The sequence below is a fragment of the Giraffa tippelskirchi genome, chromosome 3 (genome assembly GCF_054371585.1).
Source record: "Giraffa tippelskirchi isolate mGirTip1 chromosome 3, T2T-mGirTip1v1.2.pri, whole genome shotgun sequence".
Taxonomy (NCBI): Eukaryota; Metazoa; Chordata; class Mammalia; order Artiodactyla; family Giraffidae; genus Giraffa; species Giraffa tippelskirchi.
The window spans coordinates 88,781,662-88,799,433 of record NC_137277.1 but is presented as its reverse complement, the minus strand read 5'-3'; the positions used below and the strand labels follow the sequence as shown (position 1 = coordinate 88,799,433).

Here is a 17,772-nt window from a genome sequence, read left to right as displayed (position 1 = left end):
ACATATCAGACATTTTTTGAAACCTAAAAATACATACACTTTAGCAACTGTTGTAATACTTTCATATTTTTATATGTTAATTTTTTTCCCCTCTATTTTTTTAAAGCGTTATCGAACTCCTTCTAGATCCAGATCAAGGGATCGTTTCAGACGTAGTGAGACTCCTCCACATTGGAGGCAGGAGATGCAGAGAGCTCAAAGAATGAGAGTATCAAGTGGTGAAAGATGGATTAAAGGGGATAAGTAAGATTTAACTCTTATTTCAAATGTGGTAATAAGTATTTTTTTAACTTTTAAATTATTTAATTTAGAGTCATTTCAGTTGTTTCTGAAAATCTTAAGGAAAATAGAATATCATTTCAGCTAATAAAGTTTCCCCAAAACTTTTTTTTCTTCATTTTTTAGGAGTGAGTTAAATGAAATAAAAGAAAATCAAAGAAGCCCAGTTAGAGTAAAAGAGAAAAAAATAACTGATCATAGGCATGTGTCTGAGAGTCCAAACAGGAAAAGTGAAAAGGAAAAGAAAGTTAAAGACCATAAATCTAACAGCAAAGAAAGAGAAGTCAGAAGAAATTCAGAAAAAGATGATAAATATAAGAACAAGGTAAAGAAAAGGGCCAAATCAAAAAGTAGGAGTAAGAGCAAAGAGAAATCCAAAAGTAAGGAAAGAGACACAAAGCATAATAGGCATGAAGAAAAGAGGATGAAGTCAAGGAGTAAAGAAAGGAATCATGAGAATGTTAAAGAAAAAGAAAAACCTGATTCTAAAGGAAAAGATCAGGAAAGGAGTAGAAGTAAAGAGAAGTCTAAACAGTTAGAATCCAAAAGCAATGAGCATGATCATAATAAAAGTAAGGACAAAGACAGACGTGCACAGTCTAGGAGTAGAGAACGTGATATAACTAAAGGCAAACACAGTTACAACAGTAGAACAAAGGAACGAAGCAGAAGTAGGGACAGGAGCAGAAGAGTGCGCTCTAGAAGCCATGACCGAGATCGCAGCAGAAGCAAGGAGTATCATAGGTACAGAGAACAAGAGTACAGGAGAAGAGGAAGGTCACGGAGCCGAGAGAGAAGAGCAACGCCAGGAAGATCAAGGAGTAAAGATAGGAGGAGAAGGAGGAGAGATTCACGGAGCTCGGAGAGAGAAGAAAGTCAAAGCAGAAACAAGGAAAAATACAGAAACCAAGAAAGTAGAAGTTCACACAGAAAAGAGAATTCTGAGGGTGAGAAGAGAATGTACTCTAAAAATCGTGATCATAGTAGTTCCAATAGTAATAGGGAAAAAAAGGCAGACAGAGATCAAAGTCCATTCTCAAAAGTGAAACAAAGTAGTCAGGACAATGAATTAAAGTTCTCCACTTTGAAAAATAAGGAGGATGAGAAGACCAGATCCTCAGTGGAAAAAGAAAACCAAAAATCAAAGGGTCAAGAAAATGACCACGCACATGATAAAAATAAAAAATTTGATCATGAATCAAGCCCTGGAACAGATGAAGACAAAAGTGGATGAGTGAGTTATATAAACTTCTTATTTCCATTCTGTCTCAGATTTTAAGTTTTAGAGACTTGCTGATGATCTTCTTTATGTTGTTTTTTTCTTTTCATTGTTTTGGGGTTGTTTGTCTTTTTTTTTTTTTCCCCCAATGTGGACTTTATTGAGTTCATCTTTTGATAATCTGCAGCCTGGATAATTTGTACTGCTAAAGTTTTAATAAACTTGAAATGAGAAAAACACTTTGGTGTAATACTGTGTGCTGTGTTTAACTATTTCATGTATACATTTTTGTGTTGCAACAATCAGCCAGTAGCAAACATGCTCTTCTATACCCTAATTTGTGTGATCAGCCAGTTGGAAAGAAGGCTAACTGATTGTTGGAATACATTATTATAGAAGCTTGTGTTTCTCATGATGAAAGTAACCTTAGAAGCCACTTGGTAGAAGAAATCTTATATAGATTTTTCAGTTGCATTTATAATAGAGGCTTGCAGCAGCAGCTTTTAATTATACAGAAGTGGGACCCTAATAACTTGAGATATTAAGTCATCACTTTTGATTTTATAGTAATTTGTGCTTTATAATATTTATATTGCACTTCATATGTTATTCTTTATAGTACTACCAGTAGCTTGTTATTTTTCCTGTTTTGTTTTATCAACTGTCTATAGTTATTTTTTTCAGTTGATGTACTGACTGGGCTTGAGTTGCTGTTACACAGCATCTAACAAGAACTATACTTTGAGGATCAGGTTGTAATTCTCAGTTCTGTGTTGCTTTTGGTCTGAAGAGATGAAACTTGCTTTTGGCGAATGTTCTGTTATTGTTGTTGTTGTCATTGCCCTTCTCTAAAATGAAAAAAATACTTTCCTCACTAAAACATACCACTCGTGCAGGTCTTTGTTAGACAAATTCTAAAAATTGTTGGTATTGACACATTAACTTACGAGATTTCTCTTTTTGACCACTAACCTAGAGTTGAGTGTTAACGTTGCATGGTTGTTGTTGTATTTTTTTTTTAACTTACCTCTCTAAGTCTCATAACTGAGTTTCAACTGGCAAGAAAATGCATCTTTTTTTATATATGTATCACAGGCTGTAGCATGTTTATGACTCTGATTTCTTTCTATTCAGGTGGCTTTATATCATTACTATTAATCATTATTTTAACTTGGCATGTATAACATTGCCACATAGAGTAGAGTAGATAGTGGCAAAATTTGATAGCTTACAGAGTTAAACACTAAAGATATCCAAAGTCCATTTAGAAGTTTGTGTGTTGTATATTGCTATTTTAGTGATGTGTGGCCTTGTATTCTGTAATTTCTCTTCTAAATAGAATACTGAACATCCAGTAAACACAAAACCTGCCTCATTTGAAAAGAAATTTCAGAATTCCAATTAGTAGTTGCCTTTAGAGTGTTTTGTACTTTAATATTTGTCAATATAGTATCAAATAGCTACTTACTTATCCCTTATTTGATACTTACAGCTACTTATTACCAAGTAGCTCCTTGGTAAACCCAGTAGCTACTCATGCTATTTGTACTGAGCAAAACAATGCTTATTAATATAATACTTCCCATTATTGATTAATACAGTAATGATACATTTGGCATTGTGGTAGCCACTTACATAATGAATAGGGTGATGATTATAAGATTGTTTGGATTATCCTGAAACAAATATCCATATCAGGGTCTTACTGAATCTTTTTCCTAATGATAAAATAGAGGTTTATGATAATCCAGGGTGATTGATTCCTTAGAGATTTTGATCACAAACCTTAGAGATGATTGAGTCCTGAGTCCCCAAGCTGTATACTGTGTTATATATTTTAAATTAGTTTTTGCTTGTCTTAAATTCAGTGAACTGCATTTAAAAAGTCTTTGTTATAAACTATTTGAGCTTCAAGAAAGGTGCTGTTTAAGAAAGGATTTCTAATAACAACAACAAAAAAAGAAAATCCATGCTAATTAAAAAATACTTGTATGTTGTCTGATCCCAGAATTTTATCTGCTAAGAATTACAGATAAGTAACCATGGGGGGAAAACTAGTAATTGCTTTAAGTAATATTCTATTTTGGTTATCAAAGAAGCAATTCCATGCTAAGCATTATTTATAGACCTATAAAAACTGTTAGCTGTTTTTACTGTGAGGTATGGTGAAGGAGTTGAAGTGAAAGATGACAATCAGCTAGATTTTATTTTCAGAATGTAAATAACATTTAGAAAATGATCCAACAGCATTAACCATACATCTGCCTTTGCATCTGAATACTGCACGGATCAAGTAATTCTTTCATTACATTTTTAATAGTTGCGCAACCCTTACTTTTTACTTTGAACAACTCTTTTCCTAAAAGTCAACTATTTGTTTCCTGCCAAATTGATATCATAGTTACTTTGAGGTAAACTGTAAGCGGATTTAAGCGGATTTAAATCCATTCAAAGATTTTTAGTTTGTTTTTATTGCCTAGTTGGCAATACTTGTGAAACGAGAAATTTTTTATGATTATTTCCTGTGGATTCTTTTTCTGTGTAAATCATCTGCCACAGAATTGACACTGCAGAGAGATTAATGTTAATGAGCTTGTAGGGAAGAAACCAGGTAGCTTTAAAACATTTAAAAACTACTCTATAGTTGAGAGTTCATAGAGCATGATAGTTTCTAAGTTTCTTAATCAGATCCCTCAGAAATTTCAAAGAATTTGTCTTATAAAAATCTGTCTTTGCACAAAGGTGATATTAACTCATCTGAGCTTTGCCTAATGGCCTTTGATTCTTGTGCTAGTAGAAAATATGAAACTGAAAAATAAAAATTTCTTTAATATCGGGGATAGGAACACATTGGTGTTCTGGTATTTTGAGTAGTAATATTAATTGGCAGTTCTAATTTGTTTTCAAGTTAGTAAGTGGGACAAATTAGCATATTTTTTAGTAGTTGATTTTGCTTTACTCTAGGTGGCAGTTTATGGGGGTTTTTTTGGTAATCACACTTTGAACTTTTATAGTAGATGTCTGTAGAAACTTGTTTCCTTTACCTTCAGTAGAAGGTACTTTAAATATACACCATATCGTTGTTACAAAGAAACATGAAATGGGCTGTTTTTCTGTCTCCTTTTGGTTGTATTTACTGTAATTGTTCAGTTTGGTATTCCTACATTTACTGTTGAATAGACTCCCCAAGGGTAGTAGGTTTTAACCTGTTTATTGTGAAAAGATCTGTTTTGCTACAAATTCTTGTTTAAAAAAGAAACTCCAGGAGTGGAACATTGGCTAACAGTGAGTTCCCAACTGCCTTTAAAGGATTGAGGCAAATGTAAATTCTGGCCTGTGTTGTGACACAACAAGTAAATATGAAAGGAAAAGAAAAATCACAAATTTTTAAAAATTCCATCAGGTTGAAGAAGGGAGTTGTTGAGGTGTTTTGTTTGTTTTTAGGTACGGGGGGAATGGTGGAATTGATTTGTGTGTTTCCCCACCACCACCTTTTTTGAAAGCAAATACCTATGTTTACCAAAAGCACATGCTGTACATTTTGTTTCCCCCTTTGTGTGTTTATAGTATTTTGAAGGATAAATTAATTGGGTATTTGTATGTGAGGATGTTAAAAGTTGTGGCTGCTCTCTTTGTGGAAGGGAAAAACAAATGAGGTTAAAATGCACTTCTTTTCCTAGCTCAAAAGTCACTGTGATGTATATTTTTTTAATGAAATTTAGGAATAAAACTGTTGTTGCAGTTGTATAATTAGTTTCAAAATGCTGCTTCTCTTATTAGTCTAGTAACTGTTAAACTGTTTTATGCAAACTGCATTTTACAGAATTTAAACTCTGAAACTGTATCAACTTTTATAGTTAAACATTGTATTAAATAAACTATACTATCAAATGGTTTGTTTTGTATTTTTTAAATTATTAATTGTATTAGTTTATTTGGACTTTATTTTTATTAAAAGCTAATAATGAAATAAATCATTTAATACTTTTATTTTGCCCATAAGGATACAGAAATTGTATTGGGAAAAAACTGAGCAGAGTTTTAACAATACTGAACTTCTTTTAAGAATTTAGCCAGCAGTGACAATTTCTAGGTTTAGGGATAAGTTTTAGTGTAATTGTTTAATCATAATGCTTCACGTTTTAAGGTGTCTTTTGCCTCAGCAAACTTTTAAGGTTATACATGGAATTACTATCTACTGGAATGCTACCATTTGCTTTTTAATTCCTCCAAATTTCTCAGCAGTGGCAACATTGTATTATATTCTGTGCCTGCTAGTTTTAATATAACACTTACCATTATAAAGCCATATAAACGTTAACTAAGTTTTATCTAGTTTTGTCTAGTTTTTGGTTTCTTTTTTTTTTTTTTAATTAGACCTCTTTAGGGAAAATGAACCTAGTTAACTTGAGAGTCACTGAACATATATATGCTTACATAAAAACATTTTGACCATTCAGTGATTTATATGTGTTAGTAGGTGAATATTATTAAATTCTCAAATTCTGGAGTGTTTTTGAATGTTTTATTAAGCCAGGAGAATATGTAAAATGTGAGTGTGTCATATGGACTGTACAGATTTATGTATTAAAATATTTTTAGTTTCAATTTGTGTTTTCTACTTTCATTGCTTTCTAGATTTTTTTCCTAAACATATTTCCTAATGCAATACTGTATTTCTTTTTATTTTTAAGTACTGCTGATTCATAATTTGTACACCTCCCCCACCCCCAAGACCTCTCAATAACCCAAAATGTTTTAGTTCCAGTTTACATCTTTGCCACAAGTTATAGCTATGCTTTATCGAATTAGTGGATTACAACAGTTGTGTACTAATAGGTACAGGTAACAGGGTTTCCATTTGGAACAATGAAAAACTTCTGGAACTAGATAAATGTTAATGGTTGTACAATATTATGAATATCCTTAATGCCACTGAATATCCTTAAATTGCTAAAATGATACATTTTGTTGTATATATATCTTTTATCAGAATAAAAAAGAGAATCTGACTTAATCTTGAGTGGGGAAGAATCAATTAGGTCAGACACAATTGTACTTAGATGAAAAGGAGCTTTATTAACAAATTATAAGCATATAATTCACTTGAATGTGTAGCTCAGATTAGCTACAGATTAGTCTTCTTAATCTTAAAAATAAACTTTTTTCTACCATGTAAAACCTAGCCTTCCCTTAGACTTTTGAAAATTACTATATTTCGATCCCTGAGAGTTATAAAAAGGGAGCTGGACTCCAGTGATATCATTTGCCTGATAGCTGGGTCTTAATCCACCTCTGTCCACGAAAGCTGGTCCACGGCCACCTCCAGGTCCTTCCTGTACAGCTTTTACAAGAGGATAAATATATTTGTTTGTCGATTCAGACTCAGATTCAATTACTTCTCTGGCATAATCCTGAAATTCCTTCTCCTTTTCAGCCACAAGAGCTTCAGTAAGTCTGCAGTACTCTGATTCTGCTTGTTTTGCTTGCAGTGCATTAAACTTATGTTTGGCCTGTTTGGGAAAGAGAAAATATAATTACATACTGATATGTTTAGAAAATTGACCAATTTTCTAAACACATAGCATATGAAGTTGTAGATACAGCTTTTAAATTCATTGACATTTGACAAGTCCTGACTTAACTACATAATTTATTTCAGAAATTGTCCCATGCTTCTCTCACAATATGTTCAAAGCAGTGGCTCAGTGAAGCTTACCTTAATATGTGATTGTACATCTTCAAACAGTACAGCATGAAATTAAGATTAAAATAGCCAAGTTTAAAATCCTGTTTCTACCAATTATGTGTTCTTTGACAAGTATAGAAGACATACCAGTCACTGTCCCAGTCCATCTGCTATTCTGAAAGGATGCATCCAAACCTGCTATCCAAAACCAGCCACATAAGATTAAATCTTCAATGAATATCTGAATTAAACTAATTACATTCTCTGTTTCCTAAGAATCTTGGTTGGAACAAGTGACATTTATCAATGTAGGTTGATCAGGAGCTACGTAGAATAAGCAGTCTATCAAAAACTAGTTTACTAACATTTCACTTTTTTCTTTTAACTTTACAATGTACAAAAACATTGTTTATATTATATGAAGTGATTAATGGCTTTTTAAAGATTTCTATGTTTTGGTTGACAGCTTTTCATTGTATCTGATGCATTTTAAGAAATGCTGAGTTTATAAAAAATTCACTTGTGAATATATTGTAATATTCATGCAAATATTTTTCAAAATCAGTAACCAAACACTTCAGCATAAAATAGCTTAAAATCATAAACTGAAATTTGTGATGAAATAGAACAACTATTTTGTATTCAATACAAAATACCAAATTTTTATTATAATGCTATATTTCAACACTAGGACTTTTATGCTATTTGTTGAATAGGGGACAGACACCAGGAGTTTGAAAAAAATAGAAAATGACATTAAATAACATTAGGAAAAACAGAAAAGGCTAAAAACTGTCTCAGTGGTAAAATGCTGAAATTTGATATCTTGACAAGGAGCAATTGGGATAAATGATTTGGTAGCAGTTTTGTAGAAACATTGAGGGAACAGGGATAAACGTTTTTAAGTACAGAAAGGAACTGAGAATGGAAGGAAAGGATAACCATAATGGATCATATGACTGGTACCTCAAACTTTATATACATCATATATAGATTTGTAAAATATTGATTGGTTTAAAATCCTAAAAATGATGACATGGGGTGGGTAAAGTAACAAATTAGGAGATGTTAGCTAATTATTTGAAAACTCAAAAAAGTGAAAATAAAATATTTATCCTGTCTTTTAAAATTGTATTTAAGGGAAACCAATTGCTGATCATGAAAATTTATTTGAAAGCTTAAGCAATCAATGAGAAGGAAAGAGAAAATACATTTTGCCACCTATGAATTAAATCTAGGTAACAATCACCAAAGCCTGCTTGTATCACAGAAGGTGAGACAACAGTCATCACATGCCTTCTAGTGGAAATACACAACACCAATTATGAGGGATTTGCAACAAAAAATTGAGCCTGAATCTGACTTAACCTGGATTTTGCATGAAATGTAAGGAACTATACTACCCTGCATGGATGCCCACAAAATCCAGACTATAATAACTCTAAAAGACAAGAAACTCAGTTCCTTCAACAAATGAGTTGCAGGATAAACATAAGGAGAATAAGAACAAGAAGGATGGGGATGAAGGAAGAGTTACAGGTTAAAAGAAACTTGAACGATGTATCAACCAACCGAATAGAATATATGGACCCTGTTTCATCTTCAAAAGCTTTAAAAAATAATTCATGAGACAATCGGGAAATTGAAACAACACTGAATGTTAAATGTTACATATTTTTTGAATGTTTCAGATGTGATAACAATTGTGATTATGTTTATTTCTAAAGAGTCCCTGGGTTTTAGAGATAGATACTGAAATATACATTGATAAAATGATAATGATATTTGGTTCAAAATAATATGGCAGATCCTATTTCTGATAATGGCCACATGAGGTTGGGCAAAACTCCACAGAAAAGTTGATTGTTAAAGTCAGCCATTTCAGAGCATTGGTAAATGACTATGTACAGGCTACTGCTTGAGAAGTGTTTTTTCATGAAAAACTACTAAATCAGAAGGTAAGAAGTACAAGTTCACAACATCTTTGTCTGGAGGGCATTGCTGTCCCTCCAGCTCAGGTGGTGAAAACAAGCAGATAACTGGACAATGATGGCAGATTCTATTTGGGTCAAGTGACAAAACAGCTAGAAATTTGAGGAGGAGATTCTGGAATGAGAGAAAAGCTGTAATGATAAATCAACACACATCCCTGACTGATAAAAATACATCCACACAGGAGAATTTGGACTACCAATCTCAACCTGCACACAGCTTTCATAGCAGGTGGAGGAGTAAAAGCATTACTGGCTAACGGTGTCTGAACATAAACTCTACCCATATTACTGGATGACTGTCAAGACCAGTACAGTGAGGAAAGAACCCTAGGGATCCAGGCTTTAAAACGTAAAAGTGAGCAAAGACATCAGAGGTACTGTGGTGAAGCCAGATTTCATAGCTTGCATCCAGGGAAGGCAACTGCCTACTAAAAAGCAACAACCCTCAGAACAAAACAGAATCTGCAACATAATCTATATAAAGTTGGATTTTCAACCAAAAATCACTGCAAATAAATAGAGAAATGTTATATTATTTTCAGGGAAGAAAGTTCAACAGAAACAATTATAACCTTAATAGTTATAAAAGTTACAACTTAATGAGACTACATATTGACTTTGGCAATTAGATTTCAAAGCAGTTATGAAAATATCCAGTAAATTAAAAGAAATATGCTCAGAACGAGTGAATTGGGAATCAGAGAATTAGAAACTATATATAAAAAAAAAACTGTAGAGTTGAAAGTTCAATAACCGAAATGAAAAACTCACTAGGTGAGCTCAGCATCAGAATCAGTGAATTTGAAGATAGGTCAATAGAAACTATCCTATCTGAAGAAAAAGAAAAATATTGACCAAAATGAACAGAATGTCAGAGATTTCTGGTACAATATCAGATGTCTCTATGCATGTGCAAACTGGGTCCCCGAAGGAAAAAAAAAGGATAAAGAGGCAGGAAAAATACTTGAAATAGTCAAAAGCTCCCCATAGTTGGTGATATTAACTGGCACATCCAAGACCCACCACAAATCTCAAATAGGAAAAACTCAAAAACAGTCAATCTGCAGGAAGCCACAATAAAAAAAAAGCTTGTAATCAGCAAGAGAGCAAGAGAAAAGTGACATCACATACAGGGGACAAACATTAACAGATTTCCAGTCATAAATCGTGAAGGCCAGAAGACACTGGAACAGTCAAAAGGCTGAAAAAAATGACATCCAATTAATTTCATATCCAATAAAATGAAGGCAAGATAAAGACTTCTCCAGAAAAACATTCATTTATTACTAGCCTACCTGTGCTATAAAATGTGCTAAAGGAAGTCTTGAGACTGAATGGAAATGGCCAATAAGTGTATGAAAAGATGCTCAATATCACTAATCATGAGGGAAATGCATGTGAAAACCATGAGATACCACTTCAAATCCATTATGATAAGCAACAACAAACAGAAAACAAGTGAGAATTTGGAGAAAGTAGAACTCTTGAACATTGCTGGTGGCTCTGTTAAATGCTGCAGCTGCTGTAGAAAACAGTATGGTGTTTCTGAAAAAAAACTACACAGAATTACTATATGATCTAGCAATTCCACTTGTAGGCATATAAGCAAAAGAATGGAAAACAGGAACTCAAACAGGTATCTATCTATATACCAGTGTGCACAGAATCATCATTTGCAATAGCCAAAATATGGGAACCACCCAAATATCCATTGATGGATGTGTGGATAAACAAAATCTGGTATATATGTACAATGGAATATTATTCATCATTAAGAACAGATGAAACTCTGACACCTGCTGCAATATGAATGAACCTTGAAGATACTATGTTCAGTGAAATAAGACAGACCAAAAAGGACAAATAATACTGTCAGTTCAGTTCAGTCACTCAGTCGTGTCCGACTCTTTGCGACCCCATGAATCGCAGCACGCCAGGCCTCCGTGTCCATCACCAACTCCCGGAGTTTACCCAAACCCATGACCATTGAGTCGGTGATGCCATCCAGCATCTCATCCTCTGTTGTCCCCTTCTCCTCCTGCCCCCAATCCTTCCCAGCATCAGGGTCTTTTCCAATGAGTCAACTCTTCGCGTGAGGTAGCCAAAGTATTGGAGTTTCAGCTTCAACATCAGTCCTTCCAATGAACACCCAGGACTGATCTGCTTTAGGATGGACTGGTTGGATCTCCTTGCAGTCCAAGGGGCTCTCAAGAGTCTTCTCCAACACCACAGTTCAAAAGCATCAATTCTTCAGCTCTCACCTTTCTTCACAGTCCAAGTCTCACATCCATACATGACTACTGGAAAAACCATAGCCTTGACTAGTATGATTCCACTAATATGAGGTACTTAGAATAGCAAATTCACAGAGACAAAAAGTTGAACAGTGGTTACTAGGAACTAGGAGAAAGGTAGAACAGACAGTTGCTCTTTAAAGTGTACAGAGTTTCAGAGTAGGACGATGAAAAAGTTATGGTGATGGACAGTGTTGACAACTGCACCTCAGTATAAATGTGCTTAATGCCCTTGTACTGTATGATTAAAAACAGTAAATATTATGTACATTTCACCACATTAACAACCCAACTAAATAACGCAAAAGATTTAAGTAAACACAAAATAAGGCACACAACAACTAAAAAGAACATGAAAAGATGTTCAGTATCTTTAGTTGTGAGGAAATGCAAAACAACACGAGACAACACTATACTGGAATTGTTAAAAATTGAAAGATGGCAATAACAGAGTGTTAGCAAGGATGTGGAGCAACTTGTCTTTGCATACATTGCTGGGAGGAATGGAAGATGGCAAAGCTATTCTGGAAAACAGTTTTCAGAAACAAATGATTACATGCCCAGTCCTGCATATATGTTCTAAAATCTCTGGGACCCCCACTCACCTCAAATATGAAACCTATGAGATCCCAATCAACATATTCTCTGGATAATAGTTATAAAGAGGGGAAAAAGTAAAAGAAGCATCATGGCCTGCCATATGCATTTGTATTTTCTTTTACATTTACTAAAACGCAACTGAAACTAAAGATAATAAATATCTGTACAAAAGACATAAACCTAGTAGGGAAGCTTCAATATCGATAAAAAGTAACTCTTCACATTTTTAGTACATTTTATTGTGTCATAACCATAGCAACCGTCTAATCTTACTTGATAAAACTGTTTTGGGAAACAAAACTCATGACATCTATATTACATATTTATTTGTAAGTATAAACATTTAGGAATAATTACCATTTGCTGAATATGGGCATCTTGAACTTCTTGACATTCTTTATCAGCTTTCCGCTTTTTCTCCCTTTCATGCTCCCAGAAAATCTGGTCTGCTTTTAGGATAGCTAGCAATTGTTCTGTAGCCTCTATTTTCCTTTGTCTTTCTTCTTCCTCTTTATTCTTCATCTAGATGATAGAAGGCAAAAAAAAAAAAAAATTAAAACCATTTTTAGCAACCAACGGCCTTGAAGTTAGAAAGTTCCATGTGGAAAGTCAGCCAGGCGCAATAAAAGGGCCAAAAATTGGGGTGACTCCCACATGGCCAGTTTACTTTTTGTTCTAGTAATATCAAGAAACAATGAAAACATAAGTAGAATGATATTGGCTTAAAAAAATATAGGAACAGAAAAGCAAGACCATCTCAAAATAGGGAAACATCTATAGCATTATATAATTGCTACAATGCTTAAAAACTATCTAATTTAAATCTTATGAAAGTCAGTCATGTAAGGGATAAATTCTGAAGTATTAAGATATACAGAAACACAATGGGGTAATTTTTACTTGGTTTGTCTTAAAAACATTCAAATGAAAGTTAATAACTTTTTTACATTTCAGATGGTTCTGAAACAAGAGATTATTACTTTGCTTACAAATAAAGACCTTATTTGTAATTATCATGTTATCTTCTGTTAGAAAGTAAACATGGTCTGATTTCAAGAATATTGGAAGATAATTTTATACATTGTTTTTCAAATCTCAAATCTGTCAGAGAAGCAGAGGGAATAAGTTAGGAGAAAACTACAGCAAAGGGCTCAATTTTGTTTGATTTTTACTTGTCATCACTGAATTGCTTACCACAAGAGCTCTATGTTCTGCGATTGCTTTTAATTCTACTTTGTTTTTTTCATACTTTTCTCTTTCTCTTTTTTCCCACTCAGCCTCAGCTTCTGCAATATCTCTAGCAATAATCAAATCTTCATTGTCAAATTTCTCTTTCATTAGTTTACTCAGGAAGTTATTTATTCTTTCTCTCCGTTCCTCCATTAGCCTATAACAAAATAACCATTTACTAGTCATGTCTTCAAGAATGGTTTTGTTATGGAGCCAACATACTTTAAATGAAGATAAATAACTTTCCTTTTGTACAGGGTAAGTCCTCTCTCTAGTTCAGGGCCAAGCATAGTGCCTGGCACGTCATCAACAAAAACTACCTATCTGTTAAAGGAATGGGGGCATTTCGGTTTAGGAAATTGGGCAAAAACTTTTAACTTTAGTTGTGACATATTCACTGATCACTGAGTGAATTAGCGAAGCCACACTGGAGAAACGAAGAGAAAGGACACAATGCATGCCCCTAGGAAGTGAAGATCTAAAGTGGGAAAGGGGCTTCCCTGCTGTCTCAGTGGTAAAGAATCCGCCAGCCAATGCAGGAGACACAGGTTTGATCCCTAGTCCAGGAAAATCCCACATGCCATGGAGCAACTAAGCCCAATCCACAACTACTGAAGTCCACATGCCCTAGAGCCTGTGCTCCACTACAAGAGAAGCCACTGCAATGAGAAGCCCACGCCACTATGACTAGAGAGCAGCCTCTGCTCACACAACTAGAGAAAAGCCCACACAGCACCAAAGGCCCAGAACAGCCAAAAATTAATTAATAAAAAAATAAAGTGGAGGAAAGGAAATTATGTAAATAACTATGCAGGCAAAAGGTGATAAATGCCACAATAAACCTAGAAAGTGATGTGGGCAAATGAAAAAAGGAAGCCTTCATGGAAAAAGTCACATTTCATCTAGGCTTTCAAAAACAATATTTTAAACACTTTTATTGATTATCTACTATGTGCCAGGGACTATTGAAGCTATTGGGACATAGAAGTAAACAAAAACATTAAAAATCTCTGCCTTTGTGGAGCTTTCACAATAGTTGGGGTAGAGACACAGCAAACTAAATAATTAAAATAGTATTGTATTACCAATGAAAAAAAGAAAGTTAAAATGATAAGCAATGTGGGGTGTGGGGTTATAATTTTAAATAACACAGGGATGTCCTGAATGAGAAAGCAATATTTGAGTAATGATCTGAAAGAGTCAAGGGAGGTGAGAATTTCCCAAAGAGGGTACAGGGGAAGTTCAGTGTAAGTGATGAAGAGGGAAAGAAAGAGAACCGTAAGAGATGAGGTTTGAGAGAGGGAGTTATGATCACTGGGAATTAGGATGGGTACAGAGCCTTATGGGCCATAATCAACACTCTAAGTGTAATGTGAAGCCACCAGAGGGTTTTGCACAAGTGAAAAGCATAATCTAGACAGAAACACGATGTACTGTATCTTCACTCATCTCATCCCAAATTGCTCACTAAGGTAAGCAATGACCTCTACATCTGATGAGTGCTGTATTTTAAAACTCTCTCCCTCTAGTCATCTAACACTGCTGACTGCTCTCTTCTTACTAAATTCTCACCTCCCCACCCCCCCACCCTTTGCAGTTCCTTTGCTGTTCCTCCATTCTCTGGAAACTATTCCTTGGTCTTCATATTATCTTTGTTCTCCATTTGACCTTTAACTATGGATTTACATAGGGACTATGTCACCTTCATTTCTTGTCTACTCCCCCTAGGTGAGCTCACCTGTACCCACAGTTCCAGCTGCCACTTGTATATCAATGGCTCATAAAGCCATCTCCAGCTTTTATACAACTCTCATACCCATCTCCTAAAGCAGAGATTTTCAGTATTTCCAGTCATCTACCACACAGATGACATCAGTATTCCAACAGAACCCAAATTCACATGCTCCAAGCTGAAATCACCAAGTCACGAAATGCCCCGATATACATAAAATAATAAGATCTTTATTCCTAAAGACTGCACTCTTATATCACAACTTCTGATTTAAAATAAAATAATTTCAGATAGTACTTTATTAAGCACAAAAATTATTTTAGAAGCTGACCTGTGTGTTTCAGCTTCTTTCTCTTTCCCCATTTGTGTAAGACGCTTTTTTGCTTTGATAAATTTTCTAATCTTTTCATCTTCTTCCTCTTGCTGCTGCCGTTCTACAGCTTTGATGATATGTTTATCATTCAAATGTTCCTTGAGGGGGAAAATTGTGTTATCCTATCACAAAGAAAAGTCTCAACATATAGATATCTAACAGGAAACTGTCAAATGGTCACAGCTTCTAATATAATTATTTCTCTCTTGGAAATTTATCTCAAGGAGATAATCATAGCTGGGCATTAAATTTAATGTACCATGTAATTCATCTCAGAGTTATTTATAATATTGAAAAATTGAAAACAACTTCTAAATATTCAATGATGGAGAAACAGTTAAACTATGTTCTCAAGGACATTGGAAGATATAAATAACAATCAGTAAGTAGGAGGAAAAAGCCGAATATAAAGCATTACCATAGTGTATTTTAGTTTTTCATGCACATATAAGTTTATATTGAATATATAACTGGAAGAAATGTATCAAATGTTAACAGTAGTTGTCTCTAGGGTAGTTGTCTCTGGGGTATGAGATTATAGGTGACTTTTACATCTTCTTAATTTTCTGTATTTCTTTTCAAATATCTCATTTCTTTACAACGATGTAATTTAAAACAATACTATTAATATAATAAAAAATACAGTAAATATGTATAATCTCATTTAATGTTTGAATAGTTAATATAGTCATATGCTATACAAATTTAAAATATTTTAAAAACACATAGTGTAAAATTTTTCCTACCACATCTACTATCTTCCTATGCCTAATTCCACCCACCAGGCTCAATTACTCTGAAACTAATTTCTTGTCTAGGCTTTCTTTTTGCACATATACAAAAAATTATACAGATGTATATTCTAATAAAAAAATTTTAAAATAGGTCGTTTTTTAAACAAAAAATAAAAATCTGTTCATATTAGCATATATTCTACTACCTGACCTCAGTTAGCCATCACAATAATAGGTGCCTTTGAACACAACAGCCCGGATATATAGATAGATCTGTGCTTGTGTTACCAAAAGTAGAAATGAATTCAAGGTAAAAGTTACTAGGTGCAATTATTTATTATTCCAACATATTTATAACTCAAGGTTACTATGTACCTACTATGCTTAAGTACTCTTCTATTTTATGGGATATTACTTTTAAAAGCCTATAATCTGGTTAGGAGATAGATTAGTTGACATGAAAAGGTAATGAAAATATCAAGCTCTTAAAAGTAATTGTTTTGAGTAATTTCTTAAAAGCTTTATTTTACTGTTTTTTCTAAGTTATTATAATGTTCATAAGGATTTTTATAATAAGAAAAGAGTAGAATTAACACAAAGTTAATTCTGATTTTTTAAAACTTGAAAGCCTCAGCTCAAGGTCATATAGCTAGTAAATAGCCAAGTTAGCATTCAAAACAGGTCTGTCCTATTCCAAAGTGACTTGGAGAGATAAAAATATTATATTCATGAACCAAGAATAAGATTTGATCCAAAAGGAATAATGATATTACTAGTATGACTCTTAGAAATTAAAACTTTGATCACTAAAATTAAAAATTCAATAGAAGATTTAGAAGACAAAGTTGAGGATAACTCTCAAAGTCAAAAAAAAAAACCAAAAATGGCAGGAATAATTAACTGCCTACCAAAGAGTCTTTCTTCCCTTCTGCATAAGTAGCAGAACCCAGATTTTGTTCAGAGTGGCAATATTCTCAGCTAGAAGAATTTCCAAGCTTTCTTTTCAGCGAGGTGTCACTAAATTACAACCAATGAGATTTAATGGAAATTGTTAAATGGGAGTTCTGAAAAAGTTCCTTAAAAGGAGAATAGATAGTTAGAACACTCTTTTCTGTCCTTCATCCTTTCTTCTTTCTGCCTGGAATGTGGTCAGGAGGGTGGGAGCTCCAGCAGTTATTCAAGGCCATGAGGCAATCCTGAGAACAGAAGTCACCTCTGTTTTGAGAATAGGAAGGCAAAAAAAGAAAAGCTGTCTCATTCCCTGTTGATTCTGGAGGAATCATATCAGCCTTGGAATGATTAGCTCTGCCCTTCAAATAAAGGTTTAATTTTTAAGGTATTGTTGCAATTTATTTTGTAATTTTTTACATTTTTCATTTTGAGTTTTCTGTTACATGCTTGTACCCTAACTAATAATATGAGCAACTATTTTTTAAAAATTAGAGCATCACTTCAGAAAGTCCAGAGGGGTTCTAGAACACAGAAAACAAAATAGAAAGGGACAAAATTATAGAAGAAATAAGAAAACTTGACACATTTATGGGTTATAGTATCAGCTGAGTGCTTAGCAAAATGAAAAAGATCTAAACAAGGTATGTCCCTGTGAAATCTTAGAGCTACACAGATAA

General features: G+C 33.8%; 2 protein-coding genes across 13 annotated transcripts in view; one reads left to right on the top strand and one right to left on the bottom strand.

Annotated features, from left to right (window-relative positions):
* The window catches only part of PPIG (peptidylprolyl isomerase G), a 36,848-nt gene extending 35,111 nt beyond the window's left edge, over positions 1-1,737 (top strand). For all 7 annotated transcript variants that reach the window (XM_081577907.1, XM_081577905.1, XM_081577911.1 and 4 more), the window contains 2 exons: positions 107-243; positions 406-1,737. In XM_081577907.1, coding sequence (XP_081434033.1) covers positions 107-243; positions 406-1,513 — 1,245 coding nt within the window. In that variant the 3' untranslated portion in view covers positions 1,514-1,737. The remainder of the gene's footprint in view (positions 1-106; positions 244-405) is intronic.
* A 4,817-nt stretch (positions 1,738-6,554) lies between these two features.
* Positions 6,555-17,772, bottom strand: part of CFAP210 (cilia and flagella associated protein 210) — an 88,361-nt gene continuing 77,143 nt past the window's right edge. For all 6 annotated transcript variants that reach the window (XM_081577919.1, XM_081577922.1, XM_081577920.1 and 3 more), the window contains 4 exons: positions 15,369-15,508; positions 13,270-13,462; positions 12,433-12,597; positions 6,555-7,011 (listed from right to left, as the gene is read on the bottom strand). In XM_081577919.1, coding sequence (XP_081434045.1) covers positions 6,667-7,011; positions 12,433-12,597; positions 13,270-13,462; positions 15,369-15,508 — 843 coding nt within the window. In that variant the 3' untranslated portion in view covers positions 6,555-6,666. The remainder of the gene's footprint in view (positions 7,012-12,432; positions 12,598-13,269; positions 13,463-15,368; positions 15,509-17,772) is intronic.